At 49.6% G+C, this 24,842-nt stretch overlaps 1 protein-coding gene across 1 annotated transcript; it reads left to right on the top strand.

The window, feature by feature from the left end:
* Positions 1-628: 628 nt before the first annotated feature.
* On the top strand, positions 629-24,162 carry LOC117604381 (uncharacterized). Its single transcript, XM_034324359.2, has 2 exons — positions 629-2,491; positions 23,563-24,162. The coding sequence occupies exons 1-2, from the start codon at positions 2,344-2,346 to the stop codon at positions 23,727-23,729; spliced, it is 315 nt and encodes a 104-aa protein (XP_034180250.1). The 5' UTR covers positions 629-2,343; the 3' UTR covers positions 23,730-24,162.
* The last annotated feature ends 680 nt before the right edge of the window (positions 24,163-24,842 follow it).

Here is a 24,842-nt window from a genome sequence, read left to right on the forward strand (position 1 = left end):
GCAAACTGTGCCGCGCGCTCGATGCACCGCCGTGCAACGGCGCGACGCGGCAACGAAGAACCGCTCGCGTGCAAGTGTGTGCGGACCGCGACGCGGCGTTCCGCGAGAATTTACCACCGGTAACTGCGCCCAAGGCAGGAAGTTCTCGCACGGCCGAGGAAAGATATTTCAGAGCTTTTGTTGATCCCGCCGACCGATGCCGTATTAGGAATTACCGAGTCAGGGACGCAACCATACGATCTCGCGCCCATTGGAACCAACTTTCCCTTCCGCGACACGCGACCGCTATGAGAAACTTTCAGGGAGACGTTCGCTTTCCTTCGAACCAGAAGGGGGTGCAACCGTACACGCTGTCGCAACGTTCCGATAGCTTTCCAGTCCGGAAAATACGAAATTTCGCCAAAACGATTGAAGCAGCCTTTGAAAGCGTGGTCGGAGGGACGCGTTGCCGATTTACCGGTCGCGCGGAGAGAGCTCTGATTTTCAATCTCCACGCCAATGAATGACGTAGCGAAGATACACCGCGGCGGCGGCGGACGGCGACGACGACGACGACGACGACGACGGCTGCGGCGGCGGGCCGATCCGTTCGCTCATATTCGCTAGAGCTCGCGTTCGCCTAGCCGCGCGCGCGAGTAGAGTACACACGGTCTGATCGAGGGCGCATGCGCAGACGCGTTGCGCGCCGCGACTCGACTCGACTCGCTTCGGCCCGACTTCTCGGCTCTCCGTGGCTCGCCCTCCCCGCCGCCAAGGTGCATGCATGCATTCTATGCGGCGTGCACCGCATTAGATGCATTTCTAAGTCGCGCCGCAATAAATCGCAGAAATATCGAAGTGGAGAAGAGGCCCGCGCGTTCGCACCGAGAGCCTCGAAATCGTGGCCGCGTGACACGCGCGAACGCAACCCGTCTACGAGGACGCGACGCGACGCGACGCGGCTGGACGCGAGGCGAGGCGACCGCATCCAACAGGAAGCAAGCAACACGGGCGTACGAAGAAAAGAGAGAAGGAAAAGGAGACAGCCGGTCGAGGGAACACCGGGACAGAGATACGCTGGCTGCTCGATTTTCCTAGAATCCGATAATCCGGTAAGCGACTCGGGGAGTCTGCTTGCTGTTTCGCGACTCTCTCTCGAGCTACGGATCCCGAGGGAGGAACACGCCGCTACGCAACGCTCGCTTTCGCTACGGACTTCGCTACGGAGATCGTTTTTCGTGGCAGCGTGCGCCGCGTACCTGTACACGCACGTGTAAACCTGGTGACGTCTTCCGACTCGTATCCCGTATAAATCCTTCGCGTTTTCCATCCCGCTACTACCTGGGGTAAGGGCAGTTCGACGTCGCGATCTTTTTCCGTTCTCCTTCCTCTTCGGAACGGACAGGTGAAAAATCGGGACGCGTTGCAGTGATCCGAGGCCCGGAATCGTGATGAACGCTCGTCATTGTCGAATTGGAATAATGATCCACGCTCGTCGTTCAACCGGCAGGAAGTGATAAAGGTTACGTTCACCGACCCGGACGCGCGCTAGCGAGAGAAGCGACGCGAACGCGCGCGCAATTTTCACGGAAAAAGGGCTACCACGGAGCTACGGGAGCACTTCGAAGGAGGAAGAAAAGAATACGACACACTGAGTCACGTGCGAACCAGTCCCTCCCACTTGCGGACGTGGTGCCGCGGATTTCAGTACACGCTGAAAATCGTAACGTCGTCCAACTCGAACAGCTCCGATCGACGTTGTTTAGAGAAAGAAAAGAAAGCAACCAGAGGACCCGGCTGGATCGAGATCGATAAAGAGAAACGAGTGGTAGACACCGAGATACGGTGCCAATATCATCGGGCGCCCCCTCTAGCCGCGAGAAGCGTACAGCCCTGGTGCACGTTTTCACCGATACGGCACACGGCACGGCACTTACGAAAAACTGTACCGCGGAGCTGATCGGAAAGCACACGGCGTTTTTCCACCAGACGGAGAAGACGAGACTCGATCGTACAGTGTGATCGTCGACGTAACGTCGAGTTGAACCGCGGACGTGTGGCCGGAGCGATGCACGCGGAGATCAGTGCTCGTCAGCCAGGGGATCTTTGAAAGAAAACCGGAGAAAGTGGGAAGAATCGGCGCGTTCTTGCATCGGTTACTCGCGATTCTTTGCGAGTCGCTTCGATAAAGAAGTTTGCGCTGCAAACACAGAGGTGTCCTTCCGCGTTTCGTCGAGTTTGCCTGTTTTTCTTTTTTTTTTTTGTTTTTTTTTTTTCGATAATTCGGCAACGTTTTTCTCGCTGATAAGCGGCCGCGAGTGAGTGAAACGAACGAAACTGATCGGTCTCGCGAAACAGTGTCGGATGAACTGGAAAGACGGATTGCATCGAGTGGAAGAGGATGGTGACGAGGACGACGGCGAGAAGGAAGACGACGACGACGACGACGGTGACGAATACGATACAGACGATGATAACGAAGGCCTGCTAGGGAAAGATAATTCGTATTCAGGTAACGTCGTACAATAATTACTTTGAATTCTACTAATATCGAGCTTTGTACTATCGTTGCTAACGTCGAAAAGATCCATCGGAACGATCGAAGAAATTTTACATTTCGCCACGATGCATCTGTTCGACGAAATAATTCGTCTTTCTGCGCTAAACTCTAACAAGTATTAATATTGCTTGCTTGCAGAATTCTGACCGGTACGCTTTAGCCGCAAACTAACAAACCGAAAACACGCGGATTGGAGGAAATTTGCTGAACCAGCTCTGGGCACAGAAAACCTTCGCGTTTTCTTCAGTCTTCCAATCGCTGTGTCGCTTCGTAGCGATGCTGCTTTCTCCGTTGCTTCGCTGATCTGGTCGCACGCACGCTTCGTTACTCCCCCACTCGTTCCTCTTCGAAAGAATGAAGGAAATTCAACGGTAAAGATCGCGATGGAAAATTCGCTGGAAACGCGAAGAGGGTATCGAGGATCGAGCGTAAGCGAGCCATGCCAGGCTTTTGCGGAACGATCGATCGAATAGGTGGCGGAAGGAGAGGGTGGTGTACGGAAAACAGGCTGACCGAGAGACGGGGGGAGGGGGGAGGGGGGAGGGACAGGGTGTAGCGTGGTGATTAGTTGCAGTGTTTTGGAAAACAATGCACAGAATTTCGCCGGTAATAAATAATAAAAGACAAATAAAGTGTATCATCGGGGATGGGAAAGGGTGATGCGGTGTGCGGACCGTGCGTATGAATAAACAACGCGGCCATATGTATTATACATTATCGAATAAAAACTAAATAAAATACAAGCTAGAGAGGTTGTCTGCAAACTCGAAACATTTGTCCGTCCCTTTATTGTCACCTATTCTTGAACGTACCTGAATCGAAATCTTGACGAGTCCATTGCCCTCTAACGTCTACTTCGTCGTAGAATTAAAAAAAAAAAAAGACAGAAAAGAAGACAAAGTAGCAAGCATTATTGTCCCCTCTTCGGTGTGTAACATGCAAAATATACCTGGCTGGAAACGAGGCAATGTTGCAATTCACGCAACGCGTATTCGATTCACCCCTGTCCCACACCCCTCTTCTCCCCTTCCATCCCACCGAGGGAGCCTCGAATTAAACCCCTAAACAGGTCCGACCTGGTGGCACCTTGAAACGCGTTTGCTACCAAGAGACGAGATAATGTTCGAGCAAGGAGTACGCGAAAAGGGAAGAACGAACGGTCCTCTCGAGGGGGTAGAAATATCGATGGAGATGCTGAAGTAGTAGAAAAACTAGAATGAGAAGAATAATAAAATAATTCCAGATAACTCGATGCTCTTTCCCCTTTGTTAGCCCCCACCTATGGACACAGGGCATCACCGATGGGCTCGCCCTTCCCTCTGGGCCCCGTTCCACCCCCCTTTTTTAAGGCGGCCAGCTGCGGGGTCAGTTTTCGACGGGCGCGCGGCGCATTAAGATGCTACGCTCAAAATTTCTCTTTATCGGCCCGGTGTCATCGTGTCCCGATATCGCGTGAAAATTCGTAATTTGGTTCGTTCACTTGTTCGCTCGTACGTTGCAAGCAACGCAACACCGCCACCATCAGACACCCCCGAAAATTTCCAATGGAGAGGAGGTACGAACGTTGGCCAAAGGAAGAGCGCGAGAGAGAAGGGAAGAAAAAACAGCGTGGCGCGAGAACAACCGCCGGATTGCTTCTGCAGTGATGAACGCGTGATGGATATTAAATGGGTGCACGGTACGCATCGACAGATTAATTCCATTTTCAGCAGGCCCTGCTGCTTTTCACGAGCAAGGTTTTAACAAATACGCGACCGAGCCGCGAGCCAGACGTTCCAAAATATTTAACGTTCCTTTCTGTCTCTTTCTTTCTCCCTTATCCATACCACCTACCCTCGTTTTTTTTTGCTCCTCATTTTATCGTTGCTCGAATTTTCATGAACAAATATTTCCCAATCATTCGCCATTCTCGTACGATGGAACAAGCTGGTCCATTGAAACTTTGCTCGTTCAAGCAACCGAGTGCCCTAATTTTAAGGATTACCGTGTTTACTTGGAAAAATAGTGCGAGTTCATTGAAAAATATCGAAATCATCGAAGGGTTGAAAATTCGAACGGTTTCTCGATACCCGGTCGATAGGTAACCACCCTTCGTTTGACGTGCCAATCGTTTCGCGTCGTGCAAATAATTAATCGCAAATAATGCTGTTTTCCGGTGGAAGTAGCGAGGGTGAGATTCCCCTCGATCCTAAAAACGCCGCGGCTACATCGGCTCGTTTAATTTCGCTAATTTCTTTTCTCCCGTTCAAAGTGTGCTCGTCCGCGAAGCAAGGGTCGTCCTCAGCCCTTCGCCGTTTCCTTCTGTCTCGGCCGCGACAGAACAGAAAGAGAGACAAAGGAGGAGAGTCAGAGACGTTAAAGGGTTTGCGAGAGGTTAAAAATCTCAAGGGGGTGCGAGAAGGGTGGAAAAGAGGGTAGAGGGAACGTCGCAAGGATGACGGACCGGAAAAATAATTACTTCTCGTACGCGGCGAGCGGAAGGTATCTGAAACCGCGAGAATAATTGCGGGACTCTGGCGAAATATTTTGACCGAGGAAAAAAAGGAAACTGCGTTTCAAAAATGAAATTAATTTGCACGGTAAAAGATCGCCGAGTGGGCTAAGAAAAATATTAGGAAGCAAGAAATTAATAAACAAAGGAACTTTTCTAGGAATGGAAATTGAAATTAAAAGATGAAACTGCCACTGTGTTCTATTTATTCTACGTTTCATTAAAGAAGCTCGAGGTTGAGCGAGATGCTTGGCAAGTATCGATCCGCGAAAACAATGGCTTAGCAAATTGCGCAAAAGTACGGAAAAACGTTCCCAAAGAATTCTATTATCGTTACCACTGATTGAATCGGCCCAATCATTATCCGGAAATTGGATCTTCTTGTTCCTTTTTAAGCGACAAAAACTTCTCTCTCGTTTTCTTATCACTGAATTACCTATAAAAGTTCCGAATAACAGGTTCCTTGTCAGGGTACAATTGCATCCCTCGATTCGAGCGTGTCTATTTTCATCCCCCGACTCTTAGATTAAATGAAATTTTCTTCCAAACAAATTGCTTATCCTGCACGCGCGTATATCTTTTGTACATATTAAAAGAAAAGAAAAATGAACTCGAGCGTTATTGATTAAAACAATCGAAGAGAATTCGTCTTTCTGCGAGAAGAGTGTCGAGCGAAAGCGTGAAGAACGACGGACAAAGATAGCCGGCGATCCTAAAAGGGGACAGAGCGACGAAGAGAGGGTGGATCGTCGGCGGGAAAAGATGGCGTAAAAATGGAGGGTGAAAAATACGGAGTGGGATGGGTTCCTGTGAATCCCCACCCCCGTTCTTCTCTCGACACTCCTTTTCGGCTGTTCCACTGGGAATACAGCCGCTCGAAAGATCTCAAAATTCCGCATCCCTCGGGCGGGTAGCAACTTTTTAAGACTCTTCCATTAGCGAGGCGTAATGGTTGATGGATACTGATTGTTTAGTCGCATCATTTACAAATGGAAATCGCACTTAGAAGCGGCGTGACGGTTCATCGAAGAAAGGATTTTCCTCTCAAGTATTTTTAAATTTTTCCGCTTGTCGGAGAAACAGTACGCGACCAGTTTGGCAAGACAATAATTCGCAAAAGATTCAACTCGGTATCGAATCGGAAAAGCGGAAGATCTAATTTTACAAAATATTCTGACATTCCGAATAATTCAAGGCTTCGTGCGAGGCTAGCAGGTAGACGGGTGTGTGTGGGGGAAGGCGGCACCGAGTTAAAACAAACATTTTTGCGCGTGCGAGCTTCGGCCATAAAGCTCTGCCCGGCCAAATGCATTGGCCGGCAGTTGCATAACACTCTAGAATAGCTTCGGAAAATGGTGGACCTTCTCTCGCGGCTGGCTTTTTCTTTTTCGGTCTATGCTAGCTGTTCTGCGTCTCAATACCAAGAATTCTCATCCTCCCTTCCCTCGCACCTCATCTCCTCCTTGGATTCCTTTCCGAATACGCGTTTCTTTCAAAAAAAAGAACGATTTTTTCAGAATAGACCATCTGCAACGATCAAATTTTCCTCGCGTTTAATTGTTTCCCTCTCTTAACAATGCGGACGTATAACCGACACGTTTACTATTTTCAAGCTTAAAACAACTTTGTACCGCATTGAATACAATGCTTTATTTATCTTGGCGAGAAAAATGACAATACTGAACGTCAACTAATAACTTGTCAGGCATCGTGCAGACTTTGGATTGTTGTCGCATCCAAGAGCCAAAGTTTGTTCGAGAGAAACACGTGGTTCAGGTTTTATCGTCGCGATTTTGATCCCCGATTACGCGTTGCGCAACGATAGGACCGCTTAAAAATAGCACGCGAAATGGCGGATATTTTTTGGAGGGCTTGAGAGAGGGACGTTTGTAGAAGCCAACACTCCGATGTCTCGAACATTGCGAAACGTAAAACCACGTGGGTAATGAGAATCACTTTTAAAGAAAAAAAGATACGATTCCATGGGGGGTCGATCCCTTTCGAACACTGTCTGAGGCAATTAAAATTATTTATTAAAAGGCACCGGTCGAAAGTAAACAGATAGCGCGAGCAGAGGATTTGGTGAAGAGGCGCGATCCGATTAAAATCTAATTTTTCACGGATACTCTCTTAATTAAAACATTAAATTGATTGCGGCGTGAGGCTGAGGTGGCAAGGGTGCAGTAGCAGCAGCGGCTTCTCGAAGCGGGACGAAGTTACGAGAGACAGGATCGGAGAAAAAGAGAGGAAAAGACGAAGAGGTTCGCGCGAAAATAAATGAAAATGAAATCAATTATAAAACTGTTTGAGGAGACTCCGAGCAGCAGCCAGAGGAGCCGATGGATGGATAGACGGATGGATGGACCGGTATGGGTCGATCTTGAATTTTCTTAATTAAAAATCTACAGACTTTGCTTTCAATTAAAAACCGAAATGCCGTGGCTCGTTCGTTACCGATTCCCTGGTTTCCTTGCCAATCGAACCGGCTGACGTTGCATCTGAAACGATTTCTTCGACACTGCCATCTCGCAGAAAGATAAAGAAAAGAATTGTCACGCTGGTTTAGCGAGAAGCAAGATTTCTACGTCTCTGCCAAAGTTCGTTAGACCGATTCGAGAGAGAAAGGGAGAAAGGAAGAAAGAGTGAGAGTGAGCCTCTAATCTTCGCGAGATTTTCACGGCACCAAGACGTCGCCTCGATTTATGATCCTCCTAAATCTCGACCGTCCTCCCCTCGGTCGGGTTCCTTTGTCCCTCGACACTTTTGCACTTTTAAAACTTACTTCCCCCGCGGAAATTTCATTATAAGTGTCGCGGCTCTCGTCGCGGCGATAAGAGGACGCCAACTTGTTCAAGGCGCGTTTTACATCGCTCTCGCCCGTACCGCCCGTCCGCGCGCGGCCTTTTGAAATATTGCCCTGGATTTCACCGTGTCGCGTCCCTCCCTTACCTTCTGTTTACCGGCCCGACTTTTCCGCGACTTAATCAGCAACGCCACTTTATAGATAAACAAAGTTAACGCGCCGCGAACTCGCCCGCCGAAATATCGCCGCTGCAATTGCCAACTCCGGCTTACAACTAGCCGGGGAAAAACTGAATCAGCAATCGCGGACCTCGCAATCAGCGCGACGATTCTTCAAACTTCACTCTGGCTCGACCAACGACCAAAGAAAAAAACTATATTTATGCAAATTAACCTAATCTATAGAAGGATCACAAAAAAATCTCTCGGAGCTTAGAAAAGCAGACAGAACAGTGTTAGGACCTCTGGTCCTCATTTTTTCCCGACTTTCTGCCTCTTTTGTTCGCCGTCGAAGACGGAACAGACAGTCGAGTACAAAGGGAAGCGAGATGCAAAGGGGTTGGAACAATGAAAAGACTCGGACGACGCGGTGTGACCTCGAAAAGAAACGAGGCCAGGCAACCGCGATTCAAAGGGGAAGAAACTCGAAAAATCACCGCGTATGACGCGAGATTTGCGAAATCGCAGTTTCCTTAGGGACGATAATACACCTTCTCCGCCACTTCCGGGCCCAGGTTTAGCGGGATTATAGCGCAATCGCGATGTCTCGCCGGCGAAGAGTGCAGCTGCCGGTGCTCCGTTAGGCGGCATATGCCGCGTGGTCGGCGCTGCTCTTCCGATTATCCACATGCTACACGTATACCTTCGAGAATGGACATCTGGCCTACCCGCGGTGCTTTGCGGATTATTTGCTCGTTTGTTCGAATCCGCGTATCCGATAGACGCCCGATACGAGGCTTCGAAGAGCCTCGGAAATTCGCAGCCCAGGCGAAAGTTTAATTGAATCGCTTTTCGAGCGTGGTTAGGTGTGGAACCAGCGACAAAGAAGAGAGATTTGTTTATTTAAAAAGACGTACCAACGTTCGATGGGACATTTTAGGATTTTGAAGAATTTTTCTACCCTTTCGACTCGATTAAATTTTTAGAAACGCTAGGAATCTCACTCTTGGCCAATGACGATTTAAGTGATAATAAAAGTATTGTTAGAAAAATAGAAATATTAAAATACTAACGAATAATAAATCGTCATTGCTCGATGGAAACCACGAGAAGGTGGTGAGCATCTTCCATCGGGAACAAAGGAATAATGTAGGATAGGATAAAAAGGGATTTCAGCAGCGTATCGGATCTTTATCAGAGTAGAATTAATGAGAATGAAAGCATCTTAGCTTGCAACGTCTTGGTGAAAAGTGTCCAACGGAGGTGGATCGAAGCGAAGAAAAGGCAGTCGAAGAATAGCTGTCGGTTGAAGAGTAGCCCGAGGGGGTGGTTCACGGTTGAATCGTCCGCAAATTGCGGCGAAAAAGGTAAAAGTTGGCCGCGTAACTTTCTTCCGCTTCGAGGTTGGCCCGTGATTTTTGTTTTCATTTGATTACCTCCGTTCATCGTGGCTCACAGTTTCAACGAAAGGGGGGGGGGGTAGGAAAACGGCTGGTTAGCAACGTGGAGGGCGCGTGCAAGTTGGCGAAAGCTCGCCACGAGAGATTCCGTTATTTTCATGGGTCGGAATCGATAGGGGCCACCCACGCGTACTTTGCCCTCTTCACGCCGCGCCCCGCGTGTGTCGACGCGGTAGCTTGGGTTAGGTTAAGCTCCCGCTTAGCCCGATAGCGCGGCTAGGTCACATCGCACGCTAGGTGTTTACATCGGGGAAGACCACGCGAGGATATCCAGGTGCCATGACCTACCACGAAGAAGGAGTCGCGTGGTCAAAACGCTACCGCTTCCTCTCTTTTCTGCCCCGTTCGTTTTCTATCCTCCTCTCCTTCTTTCCCCGTTACTCGGATCCCGTCGTTCGCCCGTCGCGACTTCGAGGGATTACTTTCTCATTTAGATTTTATCTGGAACTCGCGCACCGCGCCGCGCTGCTTTTCTTATGTTCCTCTCAGACGGCCATTTCCTGCCTCCTTCTCGCGCTCGGGATTCTCCTTTGTTTTTACTAATTACCCGGGACAAGCGAGCCATCGAGTTACCTTCGTCTTCCACCCCGTCTTACTCGCCGATCATTAGGCGGCTGGCCAAAAGGGCGTCCCCGGTGATTCGCTCGATTTCTCTCTTTTAAAGAAAACGCGATCAAACTATTGTTCCAACTATTGTTCGAGGGACAGATTACCTCGGATTCATCAATTTTTCATCCTCGATATCCTATCTTCGGGATGATCGAGTGGGGTTGAACGATATTCTCTTCAACGTACGAAACGTGGCCAATCGTACGATACGTCCAGCCGGGTCGAATCCGTCGAATCGACAGAGGTTTGTCTGCCGCTGCAGCTGTCCCGACAAAAAATCAGCCTCCGATTGTTTTATCGTCCCCAGCGGTTCTATCCGCTGGTCAACCGGTCCTTCTCTACTTATTATGATTATCCTAGCGAAGGGTCGCCAAAGGGGAGAAGCGAACGGTCTCATCCCCGTTACGTTCGAGAGTTTCGAAAGGCTGCCAGCCAGTTTTCATCCCTCTGAAATCGAAGAGAGAAGCTCGTTGCGAGGAGACTGGCTGCTCAAGGAGATCCGTCAAAATTTCACTTTTTTTCCAACTCCTCGGACGCTTGTCTCGTGGTCGACGCTCGACAGAGACGTCCTCGTCGTCGAAATGGGATGTACCACGTGTCACGGTGCCGCTAGTTCGCATATGCAAATGAAACCGTACCATTGTGCCTCCCGTCGTCCCTCCACCCCTCTTTCCTGACAAAAAGATCCAGGTCAAACTTTCATCCGGTTAAGAATTTTTATTTTTCGATGAACGAAACAACAAAAGGGGTCAACCCTGACGTCGGGCCGCGTAGAATACCCGAGGGTCTTTTGGAGGGTGCCAGGGGGAGGGAAGCGGCATTCACCTTTTGGGACGACGCTCAACGGTCGGGACAGTGTCGTGCTAAGACAATCGATACAATTACGAGGAACCGCCATCGACGCTCGAAAGACGACGCGAGAGGGTCGGTCCGCCACTGGAATCCCTCTTTTCTTCGCCGACCACCCCTCCGCAACTTTTCATGCCCCCTCGATCTCGCCCTTGTTTCCTTAACGCGTAAAAAAAAAGGGGTGCGATGAATTCTTAGTCGAACCAGACGCGTCTCAAAATGTTATCCAATCGAGTTTTTATAAATACCTCGCACCATAATGGAACCTGATTCTCAAAAAATAAATTCGTGATTGTAAAACGATTCGCAACTGCATGCATCGAAGTTGCATTTCGTCGATGGCGTATAGTCTAGCAGTCGTAATAAGATTTGGTCTATCGATGAAAGGCTCGCGCTAGGGAATGCAGCTCGAGAATTTCCAGAGGCGAGGCACGCCGTTCTGGCGGTGGTCGATCAACCCCCGTGGATACGCGATGGAGCGAGTTGCGGTCACCGCTAGGATTCGAAATACGACGGTGTACTACTCTGTTACGTCGCGTACGCAACGATGTTATGTTAACCTTATAGTCAGTATGGTGGAAAGGCACGTAGTGTCGTGCTAACACCCCTCGAATTCCTATTTTACCACTGTGAGTCGACGAAATTTTGAAAACTGTTTTTTTTTGGAAATTAATCCTCCTTTCATTATCGTTGAAACGAAAAATTGGAGACTTCGTATGTCGTAAAGTTCGTTCCGCTTCCTCGTCTCTGGAAAGTGATCTGTGTCTCATAAAGCGAGGAGGAGACGAGTTGTGGTCGACGTTGGTATTCGAAATACACGGCGAACGCAAAGTCCATTCTGGCGTGCACGCAACAACGGCGTGCTAACCTTACTGTCACGCCGGGGCCAAAGGGATGTAAAGCCGCGATAACACCTCCGAATCGTTATTGGGTGTGATAGAGAAGCCACCCCTCGCCGTTTACAAACCGGTCTATCATGAAAACGAAGCATCGTAAACAATTGAAAGGTCGATGCGTATCGTCAAAAAATTCTTCACAAATTCTTAAAAAGATTTATAAAATTAATGGACTGCAAAATTGCTATCAAAGATTTTAGTAGATCCTTCGTGGAATTTCAGTCGTGTCGATGAAAAAGAATCATCCAAGTATTTTCCCCCGAATGTAGGAACGTTCGTTCCCCCCCAAAACGAAACTCGAGGCAATAATTCGAAACGGGAATGCTCGTACCGCCGAATCACCGGCGTAGCAATCGAAATAATCGATAAAACGAATGCACCCATTGGTGCGAGGATAACGTTCGGAAGAGGAAACGATACCCCTGTGGTCTTGGTCGTGATAGAAATGGCAAGAGTAAAAACAACTTCCTCGATCGTACGACATTTAGGAGGAAGGTGTCTGAAAAGTGATTTATCTAGGAGATCGAAACGTAGCCCTAAAGACGACACGGATAAACGAAGAGAAATGTAGAGAAACGGTTGGTAAGAGAGAGGTGGACGATGAATTCAGAGTGGAGGACGAGATGATCGGCGTAGGCGGCGGGTATGTCGTTATCCACCTGGCGGGGTTTGCGCAGCGCAAAACGCAAACGCAGGAAAGCGCAGAGAGAGGCGCTTCAGCGCATGGGGCATCGGAGCGCTGGTTAACGAGGGTGTCCGAGGGGGTGGATGGTCGAGAACGGGACAAGGTCCGGCAGAGAGGGCTGCGATGATTCGAGGGAGAGGCTACGAGGGCCACGGTGGAGTTGGGGAGGTCGAGGGGCGCGCGTCCGAGAGAGGGTTGGTGGCTCGGCGGTGCGATAGAGGCGGTGAGGAGGTGAGGTGGGGGTGCCCGGCACGGGGCCACGGCGCAGTTGCTACTCAGACACGGGGATGCTCGCAATGCCTCTATCAAAGGTTACCGAAAATTTCCTAAAATAACCGTGTTTCGTATCGCGATCGGCGAAGAAATCGTGTACGGTGCGGGCCAGGTGTTGCTAGACCGTACGGCAAGATCGGGAAGTCGCGAACCTCTCTCGGGGAGAGGATGATAATCGTTGGGGCACGTCGCGTCCGCTCGCGTTCGCGTACGCCTCGCGTATCGTGCCGTATCCTGGAGTTTCGCGGAAAAGAAGGGCCGAGAAGCGCGGGTCGTGGTTGATCGTGGGATGTCCGATGGTGCGATCGGCGTGTTCGCGAAGGGGACGATGCCGCGGGACGAGGTGAAAGACCTAGGAGAGAGAGAGAGAGAGAGAGAGAGAGAGAGAGGGGGGGGGGGGGGGGTTCAAGGAAGAGCGAAGGAGCAAGGAAGAAGGAAGAAGGCAGAAGGAGCCCTGCTTTCTAGCCAAGATCACCGTCCCGCGACGTGCCAACAGACACTGGCGAGTCGCGAGGAGCACGTGAGGGAGAAAAGTCCGGGAAAGCACGAGGAGCGAGCAAGAGAAAGAGGCTAGGCTGCGAGGGCCGATGAGAGCGAGGGAGAAAGACAGAGTCAGCCTCCCGACGCGTCTTACCACGACGCGCAAGGAGCGACGCCGCGCGCCTCCCTAGAAGGGGAACCACCATCTGGAGGGGAAGGCAAGGGGGTGGATGCGGCGGGGGTAGCAAAGACGCTCATTCGTTCCTCGGGTCACGTGGACCCCTTCTTACAAGCAAGCTTTTTCCTTTCGTCCCGCGGGAAATTCGAACCCTTTATGCCGACGCCACTTACTACCCCCCACTGAGGGCTGACACCTTCGACACCAGGCGCCACGATCTTCGTCTTCGTTTATGCGATGCTTACAGATTCCAATCGAGTTGTTGCGCTTTTATTTTTTCTTATCTTTCGGTTATTTCGTTCATTCTTCGATTTCGCGATACCTTTTCTTCATGGGTTGGGATAAGAAATTCGATTTTCGCGATTCGGATTTTCTCGAGTTAGCTCTTCAACGCTCGGTCCTTCGATTCTTATACCGCGTAAACGCGCACCGCGACTCGTATAACTTCGTTGATAAATCGTGAAAATGAAAATTTGACGCTGCGACGAGCCCCCTCGTATTCTTTCTGTTTCAGACGCGTCGCACTGTGTTGTTATGTGTTGTCATAGTTATTTCATTGAAAAATTAATTTCACCGTTTCCGAAACACGCACCGATTTCTGTCTGTGAAACACACAAAGTCTGAACAACTCCTCTTAAGTTTCTGCCGAAACCGGACTTGATTATTTAGACAAAGATTTCGTTCGAGCGTTCCTCATTTCGAAATTACGACAAATAAGAAGCAGAAGAAGACGACGAAGAAACGAAAGAAGAAGTGGAAAAGAGATATAGGAAACCAAGAAGAAGAAAAAAAATACAAAAAAAGCCAAAAAAAAAGAGAAGAAACGAAATTAAACAAAAAAGCATTGCCTTAAGAGAAAAGAAGAGTATACCTACACTGTCGAAGGAACAAGCAAGAAACACAGGGGGGGAAAAAAGAATAATAAAAAAAAATAATAAAATAACAAAAAAACACTTTAGACGCCTAAACAAAGTAAATTGTAAAGATATGACTAAAGTATATTTTTAACAAGTTTTGAGAAACTTTAGATTTTAAACGTAAATTTTAAAAGCGAAAAATGAAAAAAAGCGATAAAATTCTTAATAAACTAAAAATGTGATCTAAAAGTCGTTGCTACCAAGAGAAGCCTTATGTCCTTGTTTCAATTAGTTCGGTTCCAAACGTAAGTACCCAAGAAACCACGTAAGAAACCAAGTTAATAATAGAAATTTGCATGGCATGTCGCATGTGTTCCGTTCCCCTTTTGCGAAAACGAAGGCTCGCGTCCATTTCGTCGAGTTTCGGATACGCGGCCGATTCGTGGATCGTCCGGGACGATCATCTCGATCGCGTAGCTAGGAAAACCGTGAATCTGGAACGATAAATCGTCTAAACGCCGCTTTCCTTCCCTACAAGTCTTACCAAGTCGTAATAATAATAGCCCTTTACGGAACGGCACACCCAGCAACGACCGCCACGAAAGTTGCCTCTCGTAATTGTATACTTTCGTGCGTACAGCACCGCTTGCCACGGCTCCGCCACTTATTATACTAAATCGGTTAAACGCGAGAGCGTCCGTAATCATAGCAACTACACCGTAATCACTACTGTTAACCGTAGTATTGCCATTACGTGTATTATCATTATAATTCGCAGATTATTAAGTAGTGTGCGACGCCGCTGATGACCGGTCGCCTCGGCGTCCACTAGTTACACGCGAGACGATTCAACTATTTCTACGAGTAAATAGACGTTGGCGATAGTAATCGTAGGGCGAACGTAAAGGACCTTCGTATAGCCAGGGAAACTTCGGTAGGAGTCATTGACCAGTTGGTCTTCTAAGTTTCAGCAAAATGGCGACAGGATTATAACAAACGCGTTTCGGTAGAACGGTTGGAAAATCGGGATAGGTGGATTTCGATGGGTAAAATTTATCGTCGAGGCGAATGGTGAAAAAAAAAAATAAAAAAAAAAAATAGAGACGCGAAGGGTGTGGGGGAGGTAGAAAAATTGCGAACCGGCCGAACGAGCGGCTGGTGGAAATGATTTTATTTTTCATGGAACAATGACGCACAGCTAGCAGACCCGGGAACGGTATCGATGATCAGGGGGTGAGGTGGGCGCGGAAACAAGGTAGAGGGATTCGAGGGGGGGTGTGCAGCAGTTCGATTTGAAATTTCCTATTTCGCAACTGGCAACGAAAGCCTGGCTTGAAAACCAAACGGCGCATGCAACGTAGCAACGAGCAACACGCGAGCAGTTACCTTCTCGTTGGCGAACGAGAAATGATGACGGGGGTGGGTGGGTGGGTGGTTGGATGGTGTTGCAGGGGATCGGCAACAGCGCGCTTTCGCCGAGCATTTTTTCGATGATTTTCAAACGAGAGGGTGCATTTGTTTCGCGCACACATACACACACACGTGCGAACTCAAACGAGTACGGGGGTGTAGAAACGAATGTAGAGGGCTGCAAGGTTTAACGTGTAGGAGCCGGTACGAGTCTATCATCCCATTTGGCTGGGTTCGACGATGGTCGGTCGGTGTTGTTGCGCCGGGAATGCCAGCAGGGGGTGGTGGATAGGAGCGGAAAGGCGTTAGGGTGCCCCGTCAGTGGAAAGAGAAGGCGATGCAACTCGGTGTCGGTGGTAGCATGAGCTACCGAGGGTGAGCGAGAGAGGAAGGGTGAGAGAGGGTGGCGGGCCTGCATGCATTTTTTTTCCACACCCCGCGTATTGATCCCGGAGTCATTCAAAATGGCGGCCGGGGCCGAGTCAGCCAATGACTGCCTGAATCGATGACTGCAGCGAGCCACCCCCGGACCGGCCAATGGGAGGCCAATGGGAGGCCGTCGCACGGCGTTCTATGCGGGAACCACCACCCCGCTCTTGCTATACCAGATACCGGCCTACCACCTTCCTGCTACCGTTCGTACGTGCACATGCGTTTGCACGCGTGTACGTTTCGTGTTCCGGGTTCGAGCTCGTCGATGACCCGGGACACGTCGATGATTTCCACGGAAAATTCCCCTTCCCACGGCGACCGGGCTGCATTTCGACCCCCGAAAAACCGTTCAACTTTCCACCACCGCGCACTCTCGCCGATTTTCGTCCAGACCGTTCGCATTTGCTACGATTCACCCCCTTGCACCCTCTCTTTTATTCCTCCCTCGCGGCACGACGCGAAAATTGCACCCGATGCCCGACAGGCTCGATCAATTTCTTCTATCTCTACCATTTTTTGCCCATAGTATCGTTACACATATTTCAATGATTCTTCCAAGTTTTCGCAATCAATCTAGACCGTCTAGTCGGCTGATTCTTGACACGGTTCAATTTCTAGCGAAGACGCTATCTTGGTCACCTTGATCCTGGATACGCGCCTTCTCTCTTATCTTATCTGCCAGCGTTAGTTCGCGGTGAGTCGCAAAAAAAGTTTCCGACCAATGTCGCGGAAAGAATCTTTTCTTTTAGCCCGATCGTCGAAATCGTTCGGTGGTTGAAAACGAAATCGAGACAAGAGGAGTAACGGACACCGCGGGCACGGCGTGCATCTGCCTCTGAATCGAAGCGCATCAATTTTCTGCGACGGCACTCGTTGCCGCACTTTGTGCTGTGAACGCGGGGCAAAGAGAATGTCGAAACTGCACGAGGCACGAGGCACACGATTGCATCACGGTCTACAGAGCGTGCACTGCGAGCTGCATTACATCTGTGTGTGCATATGTACTTAGATTGGCTTCTATTGACATAGCCACAGACGATGACAGTGGTGGTACAGTCGGGAAAAATGCGAGCGACGCGTTCCACAGTCTCGTCGCGGCGTGTCCGCGCCACGCCGAACCGAGGCCGACACTTTGATCTTCAACGGGGAGACACGCCAGGCTACTCCCGATTTTCCGTCAGAATGAATTAATAGGAATTCGAACGTTTGTTCGCGATACCTTTCCCTCCGAATCCTCGATCGACTTGTAAAAAATTCATCTTCGATCGAAAAGATACGATCATCGATACGGCCGATAAGATTTTTCATTTAATTCGTATGCACGCTCCGGGGAGCGCATAAACGAGCTGGCGTGTTTGTCGAATCGATGCTCTGTACATCGTTCGCGCGGATTTTGTTGATCGTTGTCAATAACGAAGCCGTGTAAACAGCTCCGACAAATTAGCGGTGTCTCGTCGCTATGTGTAATGATTTTGAATCGCTCGACTCCACTCTGACAACCACTGAATCGCTCTACCTTCGAAGTTGATTGTTTCTTCTTTTACCTTCTTCATTTTTTTTTTAATTCGATCACAAGTCTTGCTGCAACTAAAATAGAATGATCGAGCCCCAAACATGTTGTTGTTTCTTTAAAATTATTGCGATTGTATTTGATATCGCGAAGGGAGGGTAGGAACTTTCTGTCGCAGCTGTACTAAACGTACGATGGAATGGTTTTTCTAGCGCGGGCAGTTTTTCTATTAAGCTTCATTTGTTTCTTTCATTGCGTAATGCGCCGGACGCGTCGCTCATTTCATCCTACTGGCGAGCACTCCTACCGTTAGAATTCTTAATCCGGATTGCAGTTTCGATAGTTTGCGTGACGTTCATTCCTCTAATTCGTTGTTCCGATCGTAATCGACGCGAACGAGCTTAACGCCAGCTCTGAATCGTATTCTGTGCGTGGGCTGGATTTACCAGAACTTTGTTTCACCTCGAATCGACAGGTAGTCGATCAATCTTGTGCTAAACTCCAAAAAGTTTGTCAACTTTTTTTATCTTCGTTTAAACGAGCGATCGCGCTTCTCCGTTCCACGCGATCGATACTTTGCGTCGCGTTTAGCACGGACAGAAACCAAAGAACCGAGTCACCCTTTTCTCTACTCGTTCGACCCTTGTTCCCTGCCTCGCCGCCAGGCGTCACCTCTCCACGGGGTGGTTTTCTCTCGAGGGGATGAATCGCGCGGAGAGCAAACAAAAATTCGTACCGTATAGCGAGAGATAAAATTCGACTCGTTCTTTTGTCGTCGAAGAAAAAAGATTCCGACGAAGAAATTTCAAAGAAGACTGGCATCTTCTTCTTACCGAAACCGAACGTCTGAAAGCGCAAAAGTGCGTATCGCAAAACTTTACACACCCAGCAGGAAGCGATGGTACGATCTGACAAGCAATACCTTGGCTCGCGATGCTGAAAGGGTATCGAGAAAACGCGCCCGCGGTTGGCAATTGAAGAAGTAGACGGTTTGAACAGCGAGCGGGTGGAGGGTCTGTCTGGTTTTGGCCGAGAAGTCGGACAATCGAAAGAAAGAAAGCAGGATCGGGGTCAGAAGACAAATGTCTTCCTACGCAAAGCCGTACGCGGAGCGTTCTATCAGCGGAGTCGATCGAGTCGATTTGCAGACGGAGAGAAAAAGGTATAAGAGAGAAGATTGAGGGAGGGTGGGAGAGAGAGAGAGAGAGAGAGGGAAGGAGAGTTGAATCGCGCCGGCATGGCACAACTGGCCGCCAAGATGTAAGTGCACGTGTACGACGATCGTACGCACCGAGTCGAGTATCCTCCTCCACCTCCTCCTCTTCCTCTTGTGTCGGTTAGTTTCGTCGATGTTCCAGCTGCCGAGCGGGATCGGGGGAATCGGGATCGGGATCGGGATCTAAAATGTTACATGAACGTGTGCGCGTACGTAGGTGCAATTGGTCGTTCGCTGGCCGGGCCCGTGTGTACGCTAACCGGTGCATATGTGCGCATGCAGCTCCGCGATCCACCCACCCTTCCTGAAAGAGCCTCGACTCTCACCTGTTTTTACCCTGCCGGTTCATTTGTAATTTAAAACGAGCCTCGATTGCCCAATGCGTTCTTTCCTCCCCTCTGGCCACCTCGCCCCTCCGCACTTATCGCCGTAACCCATAAATTCGTCCGTATTTTTCCCGTTGTTAAACTCGCCAAATACACTTGCTAAAATAACCTCGGGCCTGGTATCCTGTTATTTGCGACAGATCTAATTTGTCGTTCCATCAGTTTACGGTACTCGCGAACGGAATATATCATTGTTGCACGCTGAAATTTCTACCACGGTAACAGGCTGTCGCGGCCGGAAGTTCGATCGTGATCGTGGTACAGGAGCCCTTCTTTATACTGCACTCCCCCGCGCCGTTCTTTCGCGTGTTTATGCAGATGCGTGATCGAAAAATGCGAGTGCGGTTACAGACATCTGTCAGATTCGCCGGTAGATAGATCGTCGGGGTAGGCGTGCGCCGACATTCTCGAACAAATGTGTTTCCCGACTCCTCTGCCTGCGTCTTCTTCTTTCCATCCCCCTACGTTATACACGGTGCTTTTGTCACCGGCCGAAAAATCGGTCCATCGAGGGTGACCGTCACGCGTGGATTGCCGTTTGAACGCGCGTGTCGCGCAAGGGTAGTAAAGGGACAAAGAATCAACATCCACGGTTGGACTGCCTTCTTTGCGAGAACTCGTCCACCTGAAGCGTGGAAAGCGCCTCGTGGCAGGTAGTCGCGTAGGGTGAGCGTCGTGTACAGAACGAGGGTGGGGGTTGTGGCGGAAAAAAAGAGGGTGCGCTTCTCCGCCCTCCGGACTCACACTTCCACGTGGCGTACACGTGGAAAAAAGGACGAGAGCAACGTAAAAAAGCGGCGCGTGGGGGGTCGTTGGCTCCGGTGGTGGGAGACGTGAAAGTAGTGGAACGAAGGAAGGGAAAAGCGGGTTGAGAAAAGGAAGGATTCGCAGAGGGTGGAAGGTTGATGGTGCGAGAGTACGAGCGAGAGAAGAAGCGGTAGAGGGGAAAGACTTTGTCGAGGCAGGAAGGGATGTAAAGCTACTACGGTGGTGGGGTAGTAGACACGTTAGATGGCCGCGGAGAAGGGGCGAGAAGAAGAGAGAAGGGTAGCTCGTCTATTTGACGAGGAGGGTGCGTAAGACGAGTAGGATGACCATCGACCACCCTCGACTATAAAATGAACATCGTCGCGTCCGTTGAAAAGTCGACGTCCTTCTCGAGGTCGACGATCTATCTTTCGATCGAGATCTCGAGCAAACGGAAACAAGCTTCCCTCTTCGAGCATTCTTGGGAGAAAGGTCGCAAGATTCGAATCGAGACGATCGGTGATTACGAGAGAAACTGTTTGACGTTGTACGAAGAAAACGTTTCGATTCGAAGGGTCGACCTAGTGGGAAGGGATAGAAAAAAAGAAAGCTCGTCCCACTCCCCCTCGTTTTAGTTAGTCACGCGTGTGTGGCCATACGGAGCATAAGGGAGGAGGCCATTTTTATACGACGGTCCCCTTCTTTTTATTCGTACCTCAGACTGCCGCTACACCCCCTTACAAGAGCCGCCGACAACAATTTTTCGGTCAGTCGAATTCATCGGTTCGTGACGTTCGCACGTCGCGTGCGAACGGACGGGAAACCTTCGGTAGAAGAAAAACGTCAAAGTGATGTGTATCGGATAGATATTGTTAAGAAGTTGGAGAAGAAAATTTCAAGGGCGATCTCGGTGAAAAGAGAAGAAAAATAAGCGCGCGCCTGTTTATATTGGCGTAGGAAGGCAAAGGTCCGTAAGGAAAGACGGAGGGTGGTATCGGCGATCCAGGTACATAGAGAAAGATGGTCAGAGTTCTTGCACCCTGCTTTTCCGCTGGGTTTCCTTTAGCGTTATGATAGAGAGAGAGAGATAGATAGATAGATAGATAGACAGATAGAAAGAGAGGGAGAAAGAGTGTCTGGTGGAGTAAGGAAGGTGGTGAAAAAGAGGAAAAGGGAGAAAGAGAGAATGGCAACCCCACCACTGGTCGTCTTTCTCATCCCTTTAGAAAGGCTACCCCCGTCGGAGACGTCGACGGAGTCGGCAGCATAGTGTCCCCCACCCACGATGAGGAGCTTGGTCCGAAGAAACGGGGCAAGAGGGGTGGTCGAGCGTTGAGGAAAAGGGGGAGAAGACAGAGCGCGCGCCTCGCGCCTCGCGCCTCGTCGTAGGTCTGGTGGGGTCAAAGGAAAAGAGGGGTAGCTTGAAAACTGCTGTCCTAGGGCAGGCTCAGTTTTTCGTCCTCTGCGAGGTAGATTTTGGTCGTGGGAGGACCGGTCAAGTGTCGGACGTCGGTCGAGGGTGACCTGGGCCGGGGCCCAGGTCCGAAGGACCCTGGCTCGCGAGCCTCTTAGGCGGAAAAGGGAGCCGGCAAAGGGAGACGGAGGCAGCCAGAAATTTCGCGACCGCGCACCACCTAAGACAACGCCCCTACCCGAACACGCGTTCTTTAAGGCACGAGGGGGTGGCTTTTAGTCAGACGCACGCGGTCTGAGAAGCGCGCCACCACCGGCCCCCGACGGAGAAGGACTTAGCGTTTCTCGCGAGCCGCAGACCCGAGTCAGTTTCGGTTCCTCCTCCGTCAAGGACTCGAGAACGCGGAAGAGGAAAGAGCTTTTTCCTCGATCGTACACGCGCCGTTGTTGTATACTCGCCGTCGTGAATCGTCGTCGTCGTCATCGTAGTTGTACTTATCATCGTCGTCGTGCTGCTCCTTCGTCTTCGCGACTGCTACGGGATACTGGAACAACGCATCATCATCTTCTTGTCTGACAGACACATTTTGCACGCTCGATTCTGAGAAGATACTTCTGTCGGTCAAGTGCGTTTACACGATCGTCGACTTCTTCGATCAGCTATCGTCGCTTCTCTCTCCAAGAGAGATCCTTCGATCCGCTCGGGAACGTAAGGGATACAGGATTTTTTCTTCGATTTCCGTGCTTCCTTTGCCTCGTGTTCCGACAGTGTTCTCGATCCACCGTGGGACTTTGAATAAAGTGATCAACCGCTCGGTATACGGACGGTCCTCGCGATCTTTTCTCTTTTTTCCTTCGTGATTTTGGTCAGTTTTCCCCTCTTTCGGCCAACCACCGCTGATCCACCCCCTCCATCCGAGTTCTCTGACATGCCCGGTACACGTCATCGTCGTCTACAGTGTTTCGTCGCGATCGTCAACGACTCGATCCTTTCACGATCTCGCTTCCAGGCCGGATATGGAGTGGCCCGTTAACGCACCACACGACGGACGGAAAAAAGTACGCCAAGAAATCGTCGCATTCGTTTACCGTTCGTCCATGGATTTGCTGAAAGTTTGACAGATTCGTTCGCGAAAATCAAGATCCCGCGAGATCCTCACGCGACCGGCGACGAGTGTCGATGTTGAGCGAAATTTTCGATGTCAAATACGATACGGGTGATCGGTTGCAAGCTGACGAGGAATACGGTTTTCCACTCGACACACTGACGAATCACGATTTTATTAACAATTTCTCCTCGTCTTTTCGTAACGTCCCACGTTGTGGAAATATAAATTCCTCGAGGAAGGAATGCCTCCGCGGAACGTGTCACCCACGCGATTCGGTGTCGCGTTTTAATTAAAGGAATTAAAAACGTATCTCGGCAAATGGAAGCATTCGTCGAATCGCTAATAGTTCGTCAGAATCGTTTCAATCGATCAAAATAACAGTGTTTCCTCGTTGTCTCTGTGCGTGAAAACCTGTGTTGCAACACGACAAGACTGAAAATCGCGATCATTCGGAGATCAGTTTCGATTCCCTGATTTTAGACGATTCCTTTCCCTTCGAAAGTCTACCAGACAATCGCGAAGGTGCGATGTCCACTATTCTATCGCGACACGTTCGGGTTTCCTCAACCGGTAGCCGAGTGTGACGCGACGGCAAAACGTTTCGCGACTCACGTGTTCTCAGGAGTTAATTATCAGCAACTGGAATAAACGAATCGTGATTAGAAATTCAAGCTTAGTTTAGTGATTTTCAACCTGGACCGGTTACAGTGATACGTTTCTAGTCTTGTGATCCAAAACCCTATCCCTCGTCTTCTCCGATCATTGTTCGTTTCGTTTTCAACCTTTTATCCGGAATAGCGATCGTTCGCGAACGAAGGAACGAAAAATAGTTTGCAGTGTGTGAAAATACGTGTGTTCGACCAAAACGATTATTTTCCGAGATCGTGTTTAGTGAGAGGTTGACGACGGCCTGTAACCCTTCCGCTTAGAAACTTTAGATTAATTCGCGTTGCATGATTCGAGCCGCGTCGCTAGATCGAGTGACAACTTGTGCCGGTTCGTCGAGTAAAGTTAGTGAGAAAGGAGCGGCATAAAAATAGCGTTTTCTTTCTGAATTGCAGCTTCAAGCGGGAGACGCGTTGCAGCAAGAGATTCCCGCGCAGGAGAGGAAGACTGGACAAAGCGGAAGAAGCAGAATAAGACGAGCAAAGCAGAAGAAGCGGAGGAACACAAGAGTAAAAGAAGAGCGAAAGCGAGACGCGTAGAAGCGGGGTTGCGACGGAAGTGATTTGATAGCGAAGAAGAGAGCAAGGGAAAAAAAGAGAACGAGTGAACGAAGAGAAGAAGAAGAAGAAGAAGAAGAAGAAGAAGAAGAAGAAGAAGAAGAAGATCTGGAATAGAGATAGAAGTGAACGTTACAAGAAGCAAGAGAAAATCAGTTGAAGAAAGGAATAAAGAAAGGACAAAGGAAAAGGGGAAGAAGAAGACGAAGAAGAAGCAGCAGCAGCAGCAGCTCGTTAGAGAGAAACCTCGCGCCGCATACATATATATTTCAGTGTGTTCAAAAAACGAGTGTACCTAAGTGCAATATTAATAAACCTAAACGATAATAAGAAGCAACCACAACTACCATCGACGATATATCGGTAACGGCGAGCGGTTAAATCGATAATCGAATAGAATTCCTTTTAAAGAGTTAAAGAAAGAAAAAAAAAAAAACCCTAGAGTCGCATTTCGAGGAGGAGTCGTGAACGGACGCGAAAATACCGACGTTCGACGAAGGGAAAAAGTCGTAGTCGTCGAGAGGAAGTGGCAGCGGAAGAAGCAGCGACTTCGTCGACGTGAATTCACACACACAGATACACGCGCGAGAAGAGTGCGGACGGAGTGACCGAAATCCTGTGAGAAGAAGAACTGTCGTCCCGGTTCGAAGAAATCACACGACCTATCATTGGTACACAGTGAACGCGCGAGTCCTTCCTTTTTCACGCTTTCGACCGAGGGCTTGCACGTTCGCGTACACTCACACACGTACACACACACACGTACATCGACATAACGGGGCTACTAACTACTCAGGGCAAAACGGGACGAGCAGTATCATCAATCCGCGAGTGAGATTTCACCACCCGCCAGCACTAAAACGGCCAACGACGACTTACTTCGAACCGAACGAATTCGCGTCTGAACGGACTGTCCTTCTCGTTCACACCGTCCGGGCTGGGCAATCCTGAATTTTAACCTGAACTTAAGTGTACGATAGACTTTAAGTTAGATAGAAGAAAGAAATCGGCTGTTCTCCGCGCAAAAGGAGGACGTCCAATTCGCGCGCGCACTGATTCATCGAGCAGACGACACGCACAAATACGCAATCACGCACATACACAGACACACGGTCATA

The sequence above is a fragment of the Osmia lignaria genome, chromosome 7 (assembly GCF_051020975.1).
Source record: "Osmia lignaria lignaria isolate PbOS001 chromosome 7, iyOsmLign1, whole genome shotgun sequence".
Classification (NCBI taxonomy): Eukaryota; Metazoa; Arthropoda; class Insecta; order Hymenoptera; family Megachilidae; genus Osmia; species Osmia lignaria.

Excerpts from the sequence above, each read along its gene's own strand:
- LOC117604381 (XM_034324359.2), top strand. The coding sequence starts at position 2,344 with ATGAACTGGAAAGACGGATTGCATCGAGTGGAAGAGGATGGTGACGAG. Across the intron at positions 2,492-23,562 it reads GAAAGATAATTCGTATTCAG|CTTCAAGCGGGAGACGCGTT; the intron begins GTAACGTCGTAC and ends TCTGAATTGCAG.